Source organism: Dermacentor albipictus, chromosome 2 (assembly GCF_038994185.2).
Source record: "Dermacentor albipictus isolate Rhodes 1998 colony chromosome 2, USDA_Dalb.pri_finalv2, whole genome shotgun sequence".
Lineage (NCBI taxonomy): Eukaryota > Metazoa > Arthropoda > Arachnida > Ixodida > Ixodidae > Dermacentor > Dermacentor albipictus.
The window spans coordinates 103,382,980-103,404,603 of record NC_091822.1 but is presented as its reverse complement, the minus strand read 5'-3'; the positions used below and the strand labels follow the sequence as shown (position 1 = coordinate 103,404,603).

General features: G+C 46.0%; 1 protein-coding gene across 2 annotated transcripts in view; it reads right to left on the bottom strand.

Annotated features, from left to right (window-relative positions):
* The window catches only part of LOC135921074 (salivary anticoagulant protein P23-like), an 80,430-nt gene that overhangs the window by 12,919 nt on the left and 45,887 nt on the right, over nucleotides 1-21,624 (bottom strand). The window contains exon 4 of one of the 2 annotated variants that reach the window (XM_065455393.2): nucleotides 19,539-19,874. The exons of the other annotated variant lie outside the window; for it this stretch is intronic. Coding sequence (XP_065311465.1) covers nucleotides 19,660-19,874 — 215 coding nt within the window. The 3' untranslated portion in view covers nucleotides 19,539-19,659. Of the gene's footprint in view, nucleotides 1-19,538; nucleotides 19,875-21,624 lie in introns of those variants that run through there. 2 annotated transcript variants of the gene reach the window in all.

Here is a 21,624-nt window from a genome sequence, read left to right as displayed (position 1 = left end):
CGAATGTGCGCTGGAGTTTATTGAGATGCTCACTAGATACAAGGGAACCATGGACTACAGCTATGGTACACGCACAAACATGTCAATAATTCCAAAGGCTTACTTAATTACAGGGACTGTTCATTTGTTTGTTGGATCCTGTTGATAGCGTTATAATACGCCCCCCCCCCAATATATCTGTACATAAAAACAATTTAAACCAGTACATTTAAACAATTTAAATATAAACCAGTAGTCACCTACGGGGCAGAAACCTGGAGGCTTACGAAAAGGGTTCTACTCAAATTGAGGACGACGCAACGAGCTATGGAAAGAAGAGTGATAGGTGTAACGTTAAGGGATAAGAAAAGAGCAGATTGGGTGAGGGAACAAACGCGAGTTAATGACATCTTAGTTGAAATCAAGAAAAAGAAATGGGCATGGGCAGGACATGTAATGAGGAGGGAAGATAACCGATGGTCATTAAGGGTTACGGACTGGATCCCAAGGGAAGGGAAGCGTAGCAGGGGGCGGCAGAAAGTTAGGTGGGCGGATGAGATTAAGATGTTTGCAGGGACGGCATGGCCACAATTAGTACATGACCGGGGTTGTTGGAGAAGTATGGGAGAGGCCTTTGCCCTGCAGTGGGCGTAACCAGGCTGATGATGATGATGATGATGATGATAAACAATTTCAGTGCTGTTCAGCCATTATGAGTTGATATATATGAAAGTTGGCTCAATCAATGCAAGTTTATTGAAATTGGCTGGCTTTAAGGTCGAGTACGTGCGGACTACTAGTAAGAAAACAATCAGTGAATTTTTTATACCCTACAGTTGTAACATGCAAAAACACTGTTACCAGGTTTGGGGCAAAATAACTAAAGGAAAAGAAAAACCCGTGTCGACCATAGACAACGCGAAAGAAGATAAGGTCAACGTGCCTAATATGTGTACTTATATGTACTCGAATTAAGGGAAGGGCACTAAAGTTGGAGGAAATTTCTATGTTTCTATGTTGAAATGTTGCTTTCCTTGTATTGTTGTGTCTGTTCCGTTGTCGGGCCTAACATTTTTTCCGGACAGTCCATTTCTTTCCTTTTTTTCCTTTCCTTTCTTTTTATTTGTTGTAGGGAGAGTAAAGGTTAAAAAACACTGATAGATATTGCACAGCGTTACTCACAAATTCATTTTTGCGCAATTGACAATCAATTAAATAATGTAGAAGTAACAACACAGCAACAATACACAATGGAAATCTACAAAACAACATGGTCATAGTATAACTCCCAATACGCCATTTCGAATGCACGTATAAAATGCATGTTCAAAATGGGCAACTTTTTCGTTCGTTACAACAGCGTTAGGAACATTATTCAACATTTCTATATTATCGCCAGAAGACAGCGAAATGAAAAGCTTTGTTACGTGCTAAGTGAGGTTGAATAGTTATGCTGCGATATATACTGGGAAATATTCTTCCTAGGAGTGTAATTAGAATTTTTTAATTAGTCCAGTTTGCCTTTTCACGTTCTTGAAAATAAACTTTAGCCCATAATCACGTATTAGCTCATCGAATTCCTTTAGTTTACAAAATTATAAACCTGCCCGTTACAGAGCCCATGGGTAGGTATCGAAAGCGCATGAAGCGAGCCAGCAGTCGTCATTTTCTCTAACTCAGCCTTCACAGCGTTCTCATGGGAAGTCCACACCACACATTAAACTGGGCATGCAAGCGTTTTAAGGCAATAAACGTCAGGACCCATTTAGCAGATTGCAGCTTTTTACTGCGAAGCCATATTTGGCTGATTGCAGGAGGTCTCGCCTTACTTTGAGAGAAATTAAATGCCGGACCGATGCCAGAATCGAACATCTGCCATTGATCAGTGGAGAGCGAGTGTTCTAATCATTAGGCCACGATCTCACGCCTGTTTCTCGCGTTACAAAGAGAGTCATTTAGCTCTGTAAACACTGTACACGTGCACCCCCATGCCACTTTGTCGTCTGTCTAGGGACAGCTGCCGCTTTGAGGCACCGTTTTGACTGCAATATCGACGGGATCGGCCACTTTGCCCAGTAATTTTCTTGTTGCATTTTACGTTACATAGAAACTACGCAACGTTGTGTGGACTTCGTTCTCGCCCAAGGTAATCAATTTTAAATATTTTTCTCTGAAGTACTGATGCTATCGTCGTTCTAACTTGTTCCACATGGAACAGCTTTATTAAAAATGAAATTACGGGTTTTTACGTGCCAAAACCACTTTCTCATTATGAGGCATGCCGTAGTGGGAGACTCCGGAAATTTGGACCCCCTGGGTTCTTAAATGTGCATCCAAATCTAAGTACCCTGGTGTTTTCGCATTTCGCCCCGATCGCGATGCGGCCGCCGTGGCTGGGATTCGATCTCGCGATCTAGCTTTAAATACATACGGTTGTGTAACACGTAGTCGCTGATGAGTCACAATCGCTGTTTCTCTCTCTTACGTTCGTAGACAACATGTGTACGACCAAACAATCGCGATATCGTCGGCTGGCGTAAAAGTCATGCCATCGCTGTCACACGATCGTCTTCGACAGGGTTGCCCTAGTGCCGCTGTTATCAAGCGCGTCTATATTCATTACCCACACGCACAACTACTCAATTTGCCGGAACACGCTGGTCTGCTTGGCACCGTTGGTCGGAACGCCAGACAACGCTAGGTAGTCAGGTACCTGCAATATGCTTCGCGTAACATGGATTTCGACAGTACGTGGGGTTGGCGCACTTTAATTGTGAAAGTATATTTTTTTAGGCTTGTAGGTCAAAAGCGTGGCAGTTTGGGCGACTTGGTATGTGATGACTGTTTTAGCCTTGTAGTGCAGCTCAGAAAGAGCAAATAAGGAAGGAGGTAGGGGTCATCAAAGGGAACAGAAAACAGAGTGAGCGCTAGTATACCTTTTCATTCGATTTAGATCACACATCACCAAGTTGTGATTGTCATTGCAGTGAATAACGACTATTAGTTATTTGAAACAATGTGCATTCAGAAAACATGATCTTCCATGTGGTGCACAAAGGAAAGTTAATTTATGATACCACATTATGTACCTGTCTACATTATAGTTTTGTAGCGTATTGTGCCCAAAGTAAATACAAATTATAGAGGTTGGTGAACAAAGCCATGGGGCGCCTGGTAGATTTCAAGCGATATTTGTTGCCTGGTAGCCTGTGCCTATAGATAAAATTGACCAATCCATATATAGAACTGCTGAAATTGTTAATACTTGTCGAATTTTTTTTATTCGGTATCTGTTACCACGTACGAGACTTTCACATCTATAGCCTCATTTAGAAATTCGATGCATTATGCAGTCGTCTTTCTGAAACGTAAAATCAATTCATTCAATTCAAAATTGGCATGAGGTTCTGACATTGCTGTAAAACAACGTGCCGAGAAACATTCGAATCGTCACGGATACTTAAACTGTCCATTCTTTGGATTTATTTCTGAAATACATTTAGTATAGAAATGGCAAACTCTACAGCTACTTTGATGTCGGGATCCATTTAGCACTGACAAGGAAAACAGTGAGCGCTGCTAGTTGGTTTCCGCATTTTTGTTTTGTTTTTTCCTTCGTGCAACGTTGAGCTAGAGCTAATACGATGAAGTAAGGATTATGCAAGTCAGAAGCCTGCTGTAACAGTGCATGACGACTATGCTCAGAAGGGCTTGTTTTGGCAAAGCAGTAAAATATGAAAAATGTGTTCCTATTTTCGTTAACAGCGATGGTGGGGGTGGTGCAACATTGTCATTAAGCGCTATTAGTATGGTCATTCCGCGCTTAGTGTCCCAGACGTGCCGGGCGAATTTTGTCTTGCAGTAGTGAAGGTGAAGAAAGCAGCAAGACTGTGAATAAGGAAAATGATCTCCAGCGCTGACTTGCCGATTATATTGAAGCCTGCCGTTGTTGAGTTGAGTGGTTGTAGGCTTACTGGTGGGATTAGCCTTGCAGTTGCTGCTGGCAATTGCTCCACCGTAGCGACACTTAAAATACCTAAATCATATTAATCAGACGCAGACCTCACAACTATACATAGTCACTCCTAAAGTCACCATGTGGAGGCCAAATCCGTGTCCTGCAGGTAATTTAAAAGAAGGCGAGAAACCTCCTACGTACACAACTGGTTCCCGCGCGGGAAAACACTGTGCCTAAGAGAACTGTGAGGAATTCTTGTCTTCTTGAGAGACCCGAATGACACACTCATTTCCGCGTTATACAGAGTACAGCACGTAAGGTAATGTTCTATGTCACCGCCAACATCACACGTTGAACATAGTGGAGACAACGCCCGGCCAGTCTTGTACATCCACGCAGGGGTACGAGCAGAGGCCGTGCGAATGCGGAGAAGTAACGTAGCTTGGCTTCTTTTGAGACCTTTGGTCACACATGGCTTGTGAGCTGAGCTCCACAAAGAACTGAAGTGGCAAAACACCGCTTCTCTGAAGAGTATCTTGTCCTCGTGAGGCACTTTTCTCAATGGATTCCCAGACAGAGCTCTATGGGCGAGGCTGTCCGCCATCTCGTTGCCTGTGATAACTATGTGCGAGGACACCCATCGGAAGCGTATGGAGAAGCCTTTGATATGAAGATTGTGCACCGAGCGTCGGGAGCTAAGACATAAGGCATCAGCAGGGGACCCGTGATCTAACCTTAGAAGGGCGGATTTTGAGTCCGTAAGAATGACAACAGGTTGGGGCGTACAAAACCATAGCTTCTTTAGAGCTACCTGAATGGCAACGCTTTCGGCCGTTGTGGAGTACATGACTCGAGTGAAGCGAACCGACCAATCATACTTAAAAGAGGGAATGCGAAAAGCAGCTGCACTAGATCCTCTGACCTTGTCCACCGAGCCGTCATTAAAAATTTGAAGATGACTTGCATATTCAGTCTCAAGATGTTCCAGTATAAGCGAACGCGGTGCCCCCAAAGAAGAACTCCGTTTGGCGCGAACGTGAGGAATTGTTAACGAACAATCGCGGCTCGCGAATGTCCAAGCTGGTTTCAACCTCTGAGTTAGGCCTCTAGCGTGAAGACCAAGGTAACCAAGAATATTAAGGGCCAAGTATGCTCGGGACTCAGATCTCTTTCGAGGGCTCTGTAGAAGGGCTCGCCCGGCTATCGTCTGTGTGAGGCGGCCAATTTGCATCAATAACCTTTGTAAAGCGACTAGGCTAAGATGTCTCGATAGAGACTCATAAAAGGCTGCATTGTTAGGAGCATTCTGCGGAACGCCAAGAGCCCTCCTTAGGCCCTTTCTGTGCAGAACCTGAAGTCGTTCCAGCTGTGATAGCAAGGGGTCAAATAAAGGGAGCTGGTAAATTATTCGACTTGTCACTAGTGCATCGTGCAGCCTGATCATTGAAGAAGGGTGATTTCCCCCTTGTTCACTTGCAACTCTACGGATCTCATTGAGACGCGGAGACAGTGATGTCACAATACAGTCCACCGCACGTCACCACTGTAGACGGTAGTCAATAATGACGCCAAAAACGCGCTTGTGCTTCAACTGACGAAGGCAAGATTGATTAAGGTCTTTCTTCAGCCGCGCATACCGTCTTCCTCTACATGGAAACTTGATGAAGCCAGATTTTTTCACCGAGAGGGTCAACCGAACACCTTGAAGGTAATTTTGAACATAAAGTAATGCCTGTCGAGCTATCAGAGCTAAATGCTTGTGTTGATATCCGCTTAACCAAATACAAATGTCGTCCGCATATATCGACAACCAAATACAAATGTCGTCCGCATATATCGACATATGGATATGCCTGCAATGTTTTGTCACTTCAGCGGGAAGAGCAGCTATTACAACATTAAACAGTGTTGGGGAAAGAACACTTCCCTGAGGTACACCTCACGATACCACCCTTTCTGTGCTTATGGTACTTCCTAACCGCACTTGAATTTTACGGTCACCGATAAATGAGTGAATGAATCGCAGAAGATAGCCCTGTACGCCTATGGCCTGCAAACTGTTTAGTATTGAGCTATGAATGACGCTATCATAAGCCTTTGACACGTCTAGAAAAATAGCTAGTGTTGAGAGGTCGAAAGCTCTTTGATGTTGAATGTGGCTTATCAAGTCCAACACGCTATCTTCTGCGCTTAAACCTGTGCGGAATCCAGTCATGCATGTTGGCAGAACCCTTCTATCTTCGAGCCACCAAGATAAACGCTTACTTGCCAGCTGCTCCATGAGCTTAGCCACACACGACGTCAGTGATACAGGACGATACGAGGCCAAGTCTGTCATTTCTTTGCCGGGATTGAGCATTGGGACAACACAAGCCACCTTCCATGAAGGAGGAACGTCGCCAGTCTGCCACACTCGATTGAGATACCTTAGGAGCATCTTCCGGTGTTCCAGAGGTAGGTTCTGCATGAACTGGTTGGTAATGCTGCCCGGACCTGGTGCACATCAACGCCGCAGGCTGCTAAGTGCTGTCTGCAGCTCTCGGAGTGTGAACGGGGCGTCCATAACAGACGTAGATGTTTAAGGTAGAGCACATGGATGAATTCCTGAACTTCCACGTACAAATGCATCTGCAAATTCCTCTGCCAAGCACGCGAGAGGTTTCTGCTTGCGCGGTGCAAGCGCTTCGAAAGGCTTACTAGGACGAGAATCACCAGCAAGGCTACCAATGAATCGCCAAATTTTCCTCATCGGTGAGAAAACAGTCAAGCTAGCGCAGAAGGACGCCCACTGCGACCTACATAACTTGTTCGTATGGCATCGAATGGCAGAGTTATGCCTGTTGAAGTTCGTCTTCAAGGATCTGTCGTCATTTTTCCGCATCAGTTGTCCTTCCGCCCTTCTGCGCGCTGCGCAAAGGTTCCTGAGTTTTAAATCCGGAGTCACAAAACGATTAGGCAACTTGATCGGCGGGGTAGCAGCCATCTTACCATGAATCATTTTGTCTATCACATGGCCAGAAACACTTGCAAGTTGCTCCCTGTTGCGTCGCCATAACACATGTGTATCCCCTCGGCACATCCCACTGTGTGAAAATTATATTCAAGAACGAGACTCTCCCTTTGCACGTCAAGGTGAGCCACTTTAGACACCCTGTGGGACCATTCATCCCAAGGCTATTGCAATGCCGCAATTGTATAAGGCTGACACACGTGCGCGCCATGTGCGAGAACACGAGAGTTTGCTCCCGCTGCAGCGAGCCCCCCGCTTCAGACTCTTGTGCAGCCACGGGAGAGAGAGGAGTGAAGAAGGAAAGGCAGGGAGGTTAACCAGACAGAGTCTAGTTTGCTACCCTACATGTGAGTAGGGGAACGGGGAGTGAAAGAGAGAGAAAGAAAACTTAGGTGCAGGATGTCTGCAGTCGGGCACTCGAGTCTGTTGCCTTCAGGTAGTGAAAAAACGCTCGAACTGCTTTCTGCGCTAATGAACTGTGTCAGGCTCCCAAGATCTTCGCTTCCGTAAATGGCCTGTCGTCCAGTCTATTCAAGGCACACTGGAGAGACTCACGTTGATTATCGATGCGAGAACATTGGCGCAGAAGATGACTGATGATCTCTTCACACTTGCACTTAGCGCACATTGGTGAATCCGCCATTCCAATACGATAGCTGCAGGAGTTGGTGAGTGAAGCCACGGTTCTCAAATGCACCAATCGCCTTCGATCCCATGATGCTTCCTTGAAGGGAGGCCCAAAAAGAAGAAGGAAAAGGCGATCGTGAAGAAGATGGCGAGAGACCATTGGTTTCGTCGGGAAGCTATTGCGGCCGTTAGAAAGTGACGCTCCCGACGCCGTCAGACTTCAAAGAACGCTGATGCCTCTGTAAAGAGTACGCGAAGTACGCCCCATCCGGCAACACCTTCCCCTCTGCCCCCTAGGCCTGGGGCAATTCAATCTAAATCTGACAAGTTCATGGCGGAGATCAATACAACTTGGGCCTCACTACTAAAGCAACAGCCAAAGCCAGAACAACAGGGGAAGTCACAACTGAAGCCACAGCTGATGCCACAGCTGATGCCATAGCCGATGCCACAGCCGATGCCATAGCCGGAGCCGACGCCGCAGCCGATGCCATAGCCGATGCCGCTGCGCACGGCTGTAGAGCGCACAGCGCGGGTTCCTGACAGATTGCTCGAAGAAGACCGGCAAGTGGTTATGATGCTCCGGCCAACGCGAAGTGCAGTGCAAATGCTGGATGCTCTCAATTAAGTACCTGCAACTCTTGAGTAAGCATCATGGCACATCCGCATCATTATATTCGCACTGAAGTCAGAGCGGCTGGGGTTTACCTTAAAAATGCACTGCCGGGCATTGCAACGTACTGCTGACGCCCAGGGACTCCTTTGTCTTCACTGGTGACTTCCACGTGCATCACCAGCTATGACGCATCAAGATCAGCTTCAGAGAGCGCAATGACGGCAGCCTAACGTATCGACGGAGCACTTGCTTTGACCTGACTGATTTCCAGGCGCTTTGCTGCGTGCACAGTGTTCCCTCTATCCCGCTTTCCTCTTTCTGTTTTCGCTTTCCTTTCCCCCAGTGTAGGGTAGCAAACCGAATGCTCTTCTGGTTGACCCCCTGCCTTTCCTCTCTTTGCTATCTCTCTCTCTCTCTCTCTTTGTTAGACGGTGAAACGTGATCACCCGATAAAGATAAACAAATACACTTGTCACTTTCTTCGGAAAATAATAGCTATTCAGTACATTGCTCAGAATTAATGAATGTCTTCCTAAAATGTTTACTAACAAAAAGATATTATATAATAGGTAGCGAGACTGGCCAACATGGTCGAGCCCTTACGTGCTGAGGAATGTCGCTTTACACAAAAAAGTGCAATCCCTCATTGTCTGAATCAATACAGCTAGCACTGCACTTAGTAGTGAAGTGGTAATGTCCTGCTCAAAAGAAGAAGGGGAAGGGAAGATAGAACAGAAGAAGATCGAACGTAAACTGTAAGCAGTTGATCAGTCTTGGATCCCTTATTTTACATTTGATGCAGCCCGACAGAATGTGCACTGAAGCACGACATGGTACTACTACAGTGAGACAACTGTACATTTCGTCATACCAAGCCGAAGATGAAGAACAAGCCGAATTCCAGAAGACGGCAATGTCACTGACCCTGCGCCAGTCTATCGCAGTCATACAGGCTGATCTCGTCAACTGAGGTATGTGGAATATAAATATCGAGTGTCTGACTGAAAATCACTTCAGACAATTATCAAGTTATAAGCCCTTTCGAAATGACAATAGCAGTGATATTGCTGTGCTTATTGAGGAGATGTTGAAAGCGCAGGCGTCACAAATTCAGAAACATGGGCCACTGCTTGCTGTGCTAACGGAAACTAAGCGCGCTATTAGTGGTCCGAAAGCTTAATTAAGGAAAGCGGACATGTTTCTTGGGACGTTCGCTTTGGCAACCACTTTGCTGGAGTTCTTTGAATACGCTGGCGAAAAGAACTCCTGGGTGCCGTCACAGGATAAGCTTTAAAATATGATGTTGTTCCTTCTACACGATGCCAAGAAATTGTATGAGCTCCGCATAAAAGACTATCAGGATGACGCCTGGGATCACGGGAGAGCAAATTTTATATCGGCTTCTAAAGAAAACACGGTCAATCGATGGGAAACACTATATTTTTCTACAAGGCTTAAGTTCATTAACTGGGTATTTCTACGAGAAGAGACAGCTGGTACTATTAGCAGATCCCACTTTACCTGTGTGGTTCATTGTGGCGTTAATAATCCACAGTATGACAAAGGACTGCCAAAGGCTAGTGCAAATAAGGTCGTCTAAGACAATTGAAGACCTACTGGGGTGCCTTAAGGGCGTGCGCCATGCAACCCCTGGGCCCACTGCGCAACATAATTGGACCCACTCAGCCAGAATTCATCCGGATAATACAGCCACATCGATGACAGCATCCACCAGAAGCGCAGCTTCTGACTATTCCCTTAGCAACAGAAACAAGAAGACAAAAAAAAAGGAAACCAGTAAACCTGGGTGCACAACTACACCCGAGTAACCAGAATGAGGCTGTCTACTTGATTCGATCGAACCTTTTACAAACTGAAGCCCTTATTAACGGGAAAAAATAAGTGCTATAGTCGACACAGGAGCTTCAGCGAGTGATTCATGAAACCATGGTAATGGCCGGTAACATGCGACAAGGTTAAGTGGTAACGGCTAAGAGCTATGATGTATCATCTCGATGACATCACACCTGGACGAAAGTCAATATACATTGGGATGGGGAGGACTTCACAATAGAAGCGCTTATTATGTGTGATGTTGAATACTTGTTTATACTGTCAAGACAGGATATGAAGAAGCTAAGAGTGAACATTTCTTGGAAAGATGAAGTGACTCTAGACTCCCGGGTTTCAAGTGTCCAGATACCGACAATGATGAGGGCTGCGAAATTCGCTAATGATAAATGAACAATTTTTCTCGAACTTACCTGCTTCAATACATATCCACCTGCAGCTTCTATGCTTGAAGTACCTTTCGAACTTCGTAACACGAGCATTCTATGGAAGAGAGCCCACGCGATTTCTCATAAAAAGAAAACAAGACTGAAACAACAGCTGCAACAAATGATGAGTGCTGGAATAATAAGGGCCTCAACATATACATCTTGCGCCTCCTATATATATTGCCCCTAAATCAAATAAACACCCGAACGGAACTGCATCCACTCCCGATGCATTTGACTGACGACAGCACTAATGATACTCAGTGTGCCAATGGTTCCCGCGAGTCGATTTGTGCAAAGATTACTGGCAGGTACCCCTCAAAGAAAATTCAAAGATGTACCCGGCATTTTTAATGCCATTTGATATTATGAATTGAACCGTCTGCCATTTGGCTGCAACGACTGGGGCTCTTGGTTTCAGAGCATAATGAACGGTATATTTCATGATTTCATAGAAGAGTTCTCCAATGTTTATGTCGATGACATCATCATTAATCTCGTACCGAGAAAGAGCACTGTTCTGACCAATCTCATCTACTAGAAACATTGAGCAAATAACAGTTAGAGACAAACAAGAAGAAAAGTGAATTCTTTCAGCTAAAGGTGGTGTTCCTTCGCAGATTCTTGACGGCTTCATGAAGACGACAAAGCAACAGTCCGACTAACGAATAAACGAACTGCATAAGCCCTGCAATGTTCACTCACTGCGAGTGTAATTAGACTGGCAAAACACCCTACGGCGTTCATTAAGCACTTTGCGGCGTTACCCAGGTGTCTTACAAGACTCACTCAAAAGGAAGGTCCATTTGTGGGGAGCGACGAGTGCGGACATGCGTACGAAGGATTGGTGCGCTCAATATCTTCAGATCCAATCTTGATATTACGCGAATTCGCGAAACCCTTGGAGGTCGGGTCTGATGCGTCCAGTTAGGGTGCAAGAGCACTGTTATACCAACGAAATTCAAACGAAGACCTAAGCCACAAGTTAACGTCATTGGCTATTACTCCTACACCTTTTCAAAAGCGGTAGTAATCTACACGACCACGGAAAAGGAGAACTTAACAGTAGCGCTGGCGTGACGATACTTCAGGAGTTATCTGGAGGGCCGTCAGTTCAAAATTGTCACGGACAATCAGGCTTTGACGTACCTTTTGAGCCTTACACTACAGAAGCAAAAAAATTAAATTATGGGGTTTTACGTGCCAAAACCACTTTCTGATTATGAGGCACGCCGTAGTGGAGGACTCCGGAAATTTTGACCGCCTGGGGTTCTTTAACGTCCACCTAAATCTAAGTACACGGGTGTTTTCGCCCCCATCGAAATGCGGCCGCCGTGGCCGGGATTCGATCCCGCGACCACGTAGTCAACAGCCTAACACCATAGCCACTGAGCAACCACGACGGGTTACACTACAGAAGAGGAGAGTGGCAAGATGCATTAGCGAAATTCAGCAGTTCACTTTATGTAGTTCAGTTCATGTTTGCCAAAGACCTCACGAATAGAGCTACCTGATGCGGACGCGTTATCAATATTGCACATACTGCCAATAAACAACTATCAAAGGGCACACGTCGCAAATGTATGGGAAGACACTCAAGAGATAAAATTATACGACGGAAAATTTGTTGTACTATCATGAGCAATATGAAAGGCAACACAGGTACCCGTTGCAAACAGCCTCGAAACAGACTCGGAGCGATACGCGGATGGCGCAGTGAAGAACAAAGGGGGAAAGGAGGGCGCTCTTCCACTCGCTGTTGGCACTCCCACCACGCAGCAACCACGTGCACATCTATACCGATCGATCGACTACGTCGAGCAGTTCTTCTGGTGACATGGTTATACTGGTTATACCAACGCGAGGAATGACAGTGCGGTTCAAGACATCGCATGTCACGACCTCAACGACGGCAGAACTAACGGCCCTGCGTCGAGCACTGGAATTCATTGATTCTGAATGACCTTGAAAATGGGCTGTGTTCTGCGATTCAAAACCAGCTTTATAGTGCACGCAGTCAGTTCTCCGACACGGATGTCATGACCAATTGACATACGAAGTCGTGGAACTTTACCATGATGTCCAACAACAACAAAAAAAAGGTCACGAGGTCGTTTTATAATGGGTACGTGGTCACTGTGGCATCAATGGCAATGATTCTGCCGTATAGGTGCATGCCGATATTTGTAATCCGCAGCATCAATCACAGACAAATTGTGGAAATACGATGCACATATGGCTATTTAATTGAAACCAACCTTTATCGAAGTGGTTAGTTAAATGTTATAAATCATAACTGCGCCTGTACAAGAGGCTTCGTTGGGATATCATGCAACTTCCAATCGTATTCCATATGTATGTTTATGCAGTGCACAGGTCTCATGTACTAACCCAAATTAAAAAGAAAGTCCCATTGCCCGTAACTACCGTAGCTAATCACATCATATAACATAAAGAAAAAAAAACGGGTCGTGATTTACGGTCCTATACGTTTCATATTGGTTTACTCGAAATGTGAGTTGTGGGGTTAGTTTCTTCAATAGGAACCTTACGCAATGTTTATGCACTAGACTGTTCACAAGGTAATGAGAAATGCAAATGGCAGTTCACGCGACTGCGAATGATGCGACGACAAAGCAATTGGTGTGTCGAGAACACGACGGTGACGTTTCTTGAGGAACTTGATGAGGAGAAGATGCGCAGAGAGCTGCACGATGCAAAAGACAGTGATAAGTTGGCTATTATTCATCCGCTTCTTTTCTGCGTCTCTAGACCAAGTGCAGCTGGCGCCCGCGCGCAATCGTTGGCAGGCGATATACATCAGGTAATGCTCGCGCGAATCGTCTCCAAGAGATTGGTGGAGTGGGCGTTCGAGATGTGTGGGTGCGGCTGTGGCCTAATGGTTAGAAAATCGGGCGGTTGCACTTGCAGATGGAGATTCAATCGCGCCATCGTACTTATCTGTAGGGAAACTATTCCGCAACAGAGCAGCGAACAGCTATCAGGTCGAGCAAAGCGTATGAGAAAAGCCTCTTATACTCCTCGCAGCTCATTCCGGCTCCGCAAATGGGGCTGCGTTTCTCTGCATCGTGTCCCTCGTTATGTTCGTTTTCCGCTTATTTAAGGGACCTGTATTAAGACGAAAGCCTGTGATGACGTATGGGTCGAAAAATTGACCGTTCGGCGTTATGGCACCCAAATTCAAGCGCATGTGCCCGCATTTCTTTAGCATTATTAATAACAAAAAAAGAAAGAGCTCGATTAACTCTATTCGCGTTGAACGGAAGCTTCCAAATAATCAGTGCGACCAAAAAAGCGCCTGCCTGTGGTTGCTCCGGTTTTCTTTGCTGCCCAATGTACACGTGTCTTGCATAGTTTTGAGGAGGATAAGTACGGCTGCGAGAACTGGAAATATATGTGTCGTTGATAGTTAGGGCTGTGTGTTTATCTAATTTGCCTTTCCTAGTCCCTCTCTTTCTGCGTGCTCTACAAGACAGTAGAAGCAGCCCTATGTACCAGTCCGTGTAGCTACCCTCGTCGAATAAAGTGACAAAATAAAAAAAAATCGCTCAGCGAACTTACATATGTGTCTTATTGGTCTTAATAGACTCCCCACTATCACTCTAACGTGCCTTAACCACGCAGAAACAGTGGCGATGTCTCAGGCACAGAAAAAGAGACCAAGAGTAAAACAACTAAAGTGAAAACGAGTAAGAGGAAATAACCACGAAGTCGCATGTTTCATGAGCGTGCAGGCGATCGCCTGCATCCTCTTTAGCGTAAGCTAAAGGCACTGTCGATATTTTGGATTACCACTTCACTTTTGGCTTATCGCACAGGAAGGCATATGTCTATAGGTCTTAGGAACCATTACCCCAAAATGTATTCCTGAAATTGCCACTTTGTAGTAGCAGGCACTGGATACCTACAGCCGCCGCTGTCTTTAGAAGGCTGGTCTGTTCTTTCTGCAGGTTTTGCTTAATACGATTTCTCTGCGCAGTGATTGTCACGTGCATTAGGGCCCTACCATATGCGAGGTGATGTCTTCATGTATCCTACAGCTGCCAGCTTGTGCATGAATTGCTGATTTGCCATGAAGGGGAAATGAGTTGTAGTCACTTACAGACAGGTGTTTCGGCATTTAAGAGAAAGCTGAGCAAGCGTAAGATTTTACAGCATATTGTAAATATCGCAAGTGCGAAGCTCCTAATCAACAACAGATTGAATTTGATAAATTATGGATTTGATTATATATATAGTATATATATATATATAAGTGAGCGCTCTGAAACGAGAGAACTTCCCACTCGATAGGGTAAAGGTGCTATACAGAGCTACGCCTCTGCGAACGCCGCGCGCGAGGCCTAATTTGGCTCCGATTACGTCATGCGCGGTGGGACAACGGCGTCATTCGCACTCGCGAAATATGCATAGTCGAGTAATGACTTATTTCCTCTACACGACTATGCGAAAGTAGGAAGGAAAAAGTGGAGAAGGAAGGCAGGGAGGTTAACCAGTTTAGCCTAACCGGTTTGCTACCCTACACATGGGAGCGGGATGGGGGGGATGAAAGATGAATGGAGAGAGATAGAGAGCACATAACACAGCAAACACATCGTCAGTTACAGTCCGTCACTCTTGCGCGGTACGCGACATCACTGTCACAGCCGCTTGTCCAAGCCCGTATCCTTCATAAACCGAAATGGTCCCTTCGTCGCCTTCAGGTGCGATGTCTTCTGTCGGCGATACGTGAAAATGGTTGCAACTGACAATGGTCTATTGTCCAGGTGCGTTAGAACGGACGCCATGGACTGTCTTTGAACATTATATTCAGAACAGTCGCACAGAATGTGTTCCAGCGTCTCCTCGCAAAGACAGGCATTGCAGAGAGCGTTGTCGGTCATTCCAATGCGAAACGAGTAGGATTTCGTGAAGGCCACTCCTAGCCATATGCGATAAAGCAGGGTGGCCTCACTTCGGCGGAGTCCAGTTGGCATACAGAGATGCATCAATGAGGGCAGGTCGTGTTGATGATTGCTGCGGTTGGTCTGACTGCTTGGTGTGCACCATAGAGAGAGCGTGATCTCCCGTGCAAGCACTTGAAGTCTGCTGGCTGCGTCGGACCGTGAAAGTGGTATGGCCTCTTCCTGTGTGTCTTCAAGAGCTGTCCGGGCGGCTTTATCGGCGTCTTCATTTTCTATGACGACGCAGTGACTTGGCAGCCACTGAAACGTCATGTGATGTCCTTTCTCATGTGATTTATGAAGTAGGCATCTAATATCGAGCACGACCTGTTCGAATGGCCCGCGACGCAGAGCTGATAGCACAGATTGTAGGGCTGCCTTTGAGTCACTGAAAATTGACCATTGTCGAGGTGGTTCCCGATTGACGAAACAAAGTGCAGTGCGAAGAGCAGCTAGTTCCGCAGATATAGATGTCGTTGGGTGGTCAGTCCTAAAGCTGATGGTAATACCTCTTGCTGGGACGACCACAGCACCGGACGAACGCTGGATGTTTGTGGAACCATCTGTATAAATATGTGCACTGTCCGCGTACCTCTCGCGCAGAAGAAGCAGATACACTTGTTTCAGCACAGGTGACGACAGCTCAGACTTTTTCCCGATTCTTGGTACGCTGAGATGGACTGTGGGGCTGACAAGGCACCAAGGGGGTATCGATGGTTTAGATGCAGCGGTGAAGCCCGAGGGAAGTTTGTCGTTGTACTTGACGCTAGTTTTAGAGAATGATGCTTGGTTCCTGTCTGAAGGTAGCGTTGTAAGGTGGTGATAGGGGGCACGTGCCAAATGTCTGATATGCGTTCTCAGGGCTTCCACCGTGATGTGAGTTCGCATTGGATGGTCCAGAGCAATCGCAATAGTTTCATTAGTTGACGTGCATCTGGGCAAACCAAGACAAACTCTGAGTGCTTGAGCTTGTGCTGCCTACAGAACACGAATATTTGTCTTGCAAGTGTTGTTCAGTGCAGGTAGACTGTATCTTAATAAACAGAGAAAGAGAGCTCTGTAGAGTCTCAGCATTGCGTCTACTGACATCCCCCACGTCTTTTCCGTCAAGTACTTGAACAACTGGGAGGTTGTTGTCAGGCGCCGTTTCATGTAGGCCACGTGCGGGCTCCAACTGAGGTCTCGGTCGATAATTACGCCAAGAAATCTGTGGGTTCTGACATAGGAAATGGTCCGCCCATTGATTGAGATGACATAAGGCGTCATTGGTTTTCGAGTAAATGCCACTAGCGCGCATTTTTCTGGCGATATGCTCAGACCTTGTTCACACAAGTAGCTCGCTGTCAAAGTAGCCGCTCTTTGAAGCCGTGCACGTATCTGAGGACATGTGACTGCCGAAGTGCAGACACAGATGTCGTCTGCGTACATTGAAATTTTGGTGGTAGTTGGCAAGTGTTCAGCAAGCCCAATAAGAGCGAGGTAGAATAGCGTCGGGCTGAGAGCACCGCCTTGAGGAACGCCCCTGCTTGTATAGCGTCGCGTAGTTGGGCCATCGTCAGTTAACACATAGAATGATCTTGCAGAAAGGTAACTTGCAATCCACAAAAATACTCGACCACCTAGGCCAGCCGTCACAACAGCGTCGGAAATCGCCTCATGTAATACGTTATCGTATGTCCCTTTCACATCTAAGAATAAAGCTGCAGATAAACGTCTACGGGACCTTTCGTGCTGGACATATGAAACGAGATCAACTACATTGTCGATGGAAGAGCGGTCACGTCGGAAACCAGCCATGGAATTCGGATAAAGCTTGTAGTATTCAAGGTACCATTCCAAGCGGCCAAGGATCATCCCTTCCATTATCTTTCCTACACTGCTGGCCAACGCTATTGGGCGGTAAGAGGTGAGCTCTAGCGGGGATTTGCCCTGCTTCAAGATTGGCACCAGGCGGCTCACTTTCCATTCGTCAGGAACATTTTCCTCCTGTCATGAGGTGTTGTAGAGACTCAATAGTGCTATCCGTGCGGATTCTCCGAGATAGCACAAGGCTCGGTATGATATACCATCTCGGCCCGGAGATGATGAGCGCCTGCAGAGAGCTAGTGCCACCTCGAGCTCCTCTATTGAAAAAGGAAGGTCCATGCGGCAATCACGGGAATGGGGGACGTCATCTCGGGCTGGAGGGTCTGGACGTGTCGCTTGCTCTGCCATCCACGCACAAAAGTCTTCTACGACATCGATGTCTTGCCGCCCTTGGAAAAACGCGAGCGCCTTGAATGGAAAACGCTGTTCCGGAAGGCAACGCAGACCTTGCACCGTTTTCCAAATGTGAGACAGCGGCTTGCGGGGGTCGAGTGTCTGGCAAAACGTTGCCCAACGTTCAGACGCTAATCTATCCATTCGACGCTGAATCTTCTTTTGTATCCTCCTGGCTGCCCAAAGGTCATGCATTAATTTTGTGCGCCGATATCGACGTTCCGCCCGGCGACGAAGTGCGCAAAGCCGCTCTAATTCTATGTCGAAGTCGTTTCGCGTGTAAGAGACCGTCAGCATGCGAGTGACGTTTCGCAACGTATGTTTAATTGTTTGTTCTAAACCAGAGGGTAGGCCCTCGCTGCAGGCATCTTCCATTTCAGATATGAAGTTGGCCCATTGAATCGTCCGAATGGTATTCCGTGGGTGAGATCTAGACGACAAGCCTTTGATGTTCAGATAGGTGGGAATGTGATCACTCCCATGTGTCTCAATATCTGGAAACCGCTTCACACATCTGGCGAGAGAGTTGGAGACGAAAGCAAGGTCGAGGCAGCTGCCGTATGTCACGCCTCGAAGAAAGGTGGGGCTACCATCGTTCAAGAGAGTAAGGCCATAGTTGTAGGCGATGCTTGATAATCTTCGTCCTCTTGCATTTGTCTTAGTACTTCCCCATGCTGGATGGTGTGCATTGAAATCTCCTATGATGACCCATGGGGCGGGGCAAACACTCAAGATATCCACTGATCGTTTTGTGCCGAAATTATGCCGACCTTATCTAGAAAGCAATATGCGTCGGGGGCTGTCTCTAGCAGCGACGGCGGCTCTTATCGTCGTGCTTGCAGGATTCTCGCCGCTCAGTTTGCGTTGAAGGGATAGAAGGTCACTTCGCTCGGTGCTGTGGCCACGCTCCCTCACGCAAGCGTTTTGACAGCGAGTGTTCGCGGTGATGGAGTGTGGTGTGTTTACATTCGTCTGTGCGCTTTGACACCATAACTTAGTTAGTAAGCGAATGTTTGGAAGTTCTATTATCCTTACTTCGTATATACGTATATATATATATATATATATATATATATATATATATATATATATATATATATATATATATATATATATATCTGTCTGAGCGTTTGCTATCACAATCAATGGTTTGCCTTCCAGGGAAAACTGATATTTGTTTTTAGTGACCAATTTCAAGTGCCTATTTCATGCTAAATTGTGACGTTGTTGCCAGATATTTACGCTAAAGCGTTAAGGGCCCCGCGTCGTAGAAAATCTGGCATCGGCTACCGACGGCCCACGTCTAGTGTCCAGCGTCGAACGTCGCTTCGGCAGAAAGAATTTCAAAACCCCCGAACCACGCATACCAAACGATTCTTCTACAACCATAGTTGGCCCTACCTTGTGATTCATTCCTTACAAAGTTATTCCTTGGAATATTGAGAACAGCAGCCCACAAACAAATTTCATGAAAAAAAGCATCGAAAGCGCATATTTTTTATGCTAGCTCTTCTCGAATTGAAATAATAAAAGAACGAAAAGTAAGAGCAGATCCACTCAAGCTAGAGGCCCTCGTTTCTACCAGAAAGCTTGCCTTCGAACATGCCGTTCATCGCTAGTGTTTCCCGGTAAGCGTTACATGAGATGCAGTTGCCGGCAAGCATGAAAAGTTTAATTAAGCGTCCTCCAGGTTTTGGTTGAGAAAACTGTGTGATTGCTGGTAGCATTGTTCAAGAAAAAAAAGGGCATTAGTCGAGGCAATTTTTGTGGGCAATCTGTCAGGTCACGAAGTGTTGGCCTGACAACCATAAACTTGTAAAACAGGCAGACTCCATGTCCCCACCAGTTTATTTCAAGGCTCTATACACGTTATTCCATGCTCAATCCACAATCTTTTGGAACTTGTACAGTGACTCCGAAGAGGCAAATTTGCAAGTCGTGGGGCATATTTTTCGCACAAGTGTCAATTAGGGGAATGGCGCGGGGACGGTAACAAAGGCATTGTTCATCGCCTCTCGCAAACTTCCGTACAGTAGTGCCGCCAGTTGGTCCTTGATGTTGGCCTTTATCGCGTCGTGGAACTGCTGCTTACGGCGCTCCTGGTTCAGGCCCTGCCAGGTACTTTCGTATATCAAGAGCTCCAGTGAATTGAGGCTGATCGCCTTCAAGGTGGCAGGAACATCTGCGTGTAATGCCACCGGCCCATGTGCATCGAAGTAATGCCAGGCATAATCAACACACGTGTATATATATATATATATATATATATATATATATATATATATATATATATATATATATATATATATATATATATGTATATATATATATATATATATATATATATATATATATATATATATATTTAAAAAAACAGGAGCGCGTAGGAAAGAGGGCGAATGCAAGCACACACAGTTTCATTTATACAGTTTCTTTTTTCTGTAGAAACAGACAGAAGTGATAGACAGACAACCAAAACGTGAATACAAACTTTACGAACTTGCGTGTACATCCTGTGACATTAAAAAGAAAAAAATGGCAATCTATGACCGCGAGCACGTGTACATTTAGCGGCGTCATGAATGCCAACACGTGTGTTGGTTCATGTGAAAGTAAACGAATACAACAGTGAATACAAACTTGCACATACATACAGTGGTGCTACAACGGGAGTACAAAGTTGTGCGCACACAGAGTGGCAGTATAAAAAAAAGCAGAAGCAATGCAAACGAAGTAGGAAATTTGTGAATAACCCACACGTCAACAAGTGCACATTCAGTCGTGTCCACAGGGGAGGAAGGACGAAAGGCATAGCCAATGGAATCTAGGGGAGAGGAGTGGCATGTTAAAAAACAGCATGGCTCGGGTCGCAGCTACCAGGTGAGTGTTTCTTTTGTTCTCAGTGTGATGTTGCTGCAACGTTTGCGCGACATTGAAGTCAGTCAATACATCCCACCTAGCTATAGGACACCTATGCTGTGACCTATACTGACCTCTGAGTAGAACTAACTGTGTTCACTTGCAGTCTTTGCACAAGTGGTATCTTTTCTGTCTGCGGGCAAGCTGTTTATCGCAAGTCCACGTATACGCGAAAAATAAACTAAAATACAAATGACAAGTTATATCATAAGGTGAAATAATAAACTTGATATATATATATATATATATATATATATATATATATATATATATATATATATATATATATATATATATATATATATATATATATATATATATATTGCAAGGAAGTTGACGAACGTGCGCGCAGTCAGCAGCATTGGCAGCATCAACCGCGCAGCAGAAGCTCGAGCTCGGGGATTGTGCTCGGTGCATCGTAGAACCGGCGGTCGCGGCGAACCCGAATAAACCTCCTTTATAAGTGGTGGAGCCGTGCGGGGTAACGTTCCACTCTACCATCCTGGAACTCCGTTCTCGGACGCTACCCTCTGCCATGCCGGACACCGACCAGCAGACTGTTCCATCGCCACCCGTCCCTTGCGCTGGCACCGTTCGCCAGCGGGAGCCTCCCATCTTCAGCGGAACCGACGACAACGACGTTGAAGAGTGGCTGTCGTCCTACGAACGGGTGAGCGTTCACAACAAATGGAATGACTCGGAAAAGCTGGCCTACGTCTCATTCTACCTCGCGGGCGTGGCCAGTCTCTGGTTCAGAAATCATGAAAGCGATATCTGAACGTGGTCGGCGCTCAAGACGTCCATTACAGAAGTATTTGACCGACCCGCCGTCAGGAAACTCCGAGCCGAGCAGCTTTTGCGTACACGCGCACAGGAGACGGGTGAGACATTCACCAGCTATATAGAAGACGTTCTCGATTTGTGCAGGCGCGTGAACGCTGCCATGACGGAAGCGGAAAAGATCAAGCACGTCATGAAGGGAATGGACGATGACGCGTTCCAAATGCTTCTGG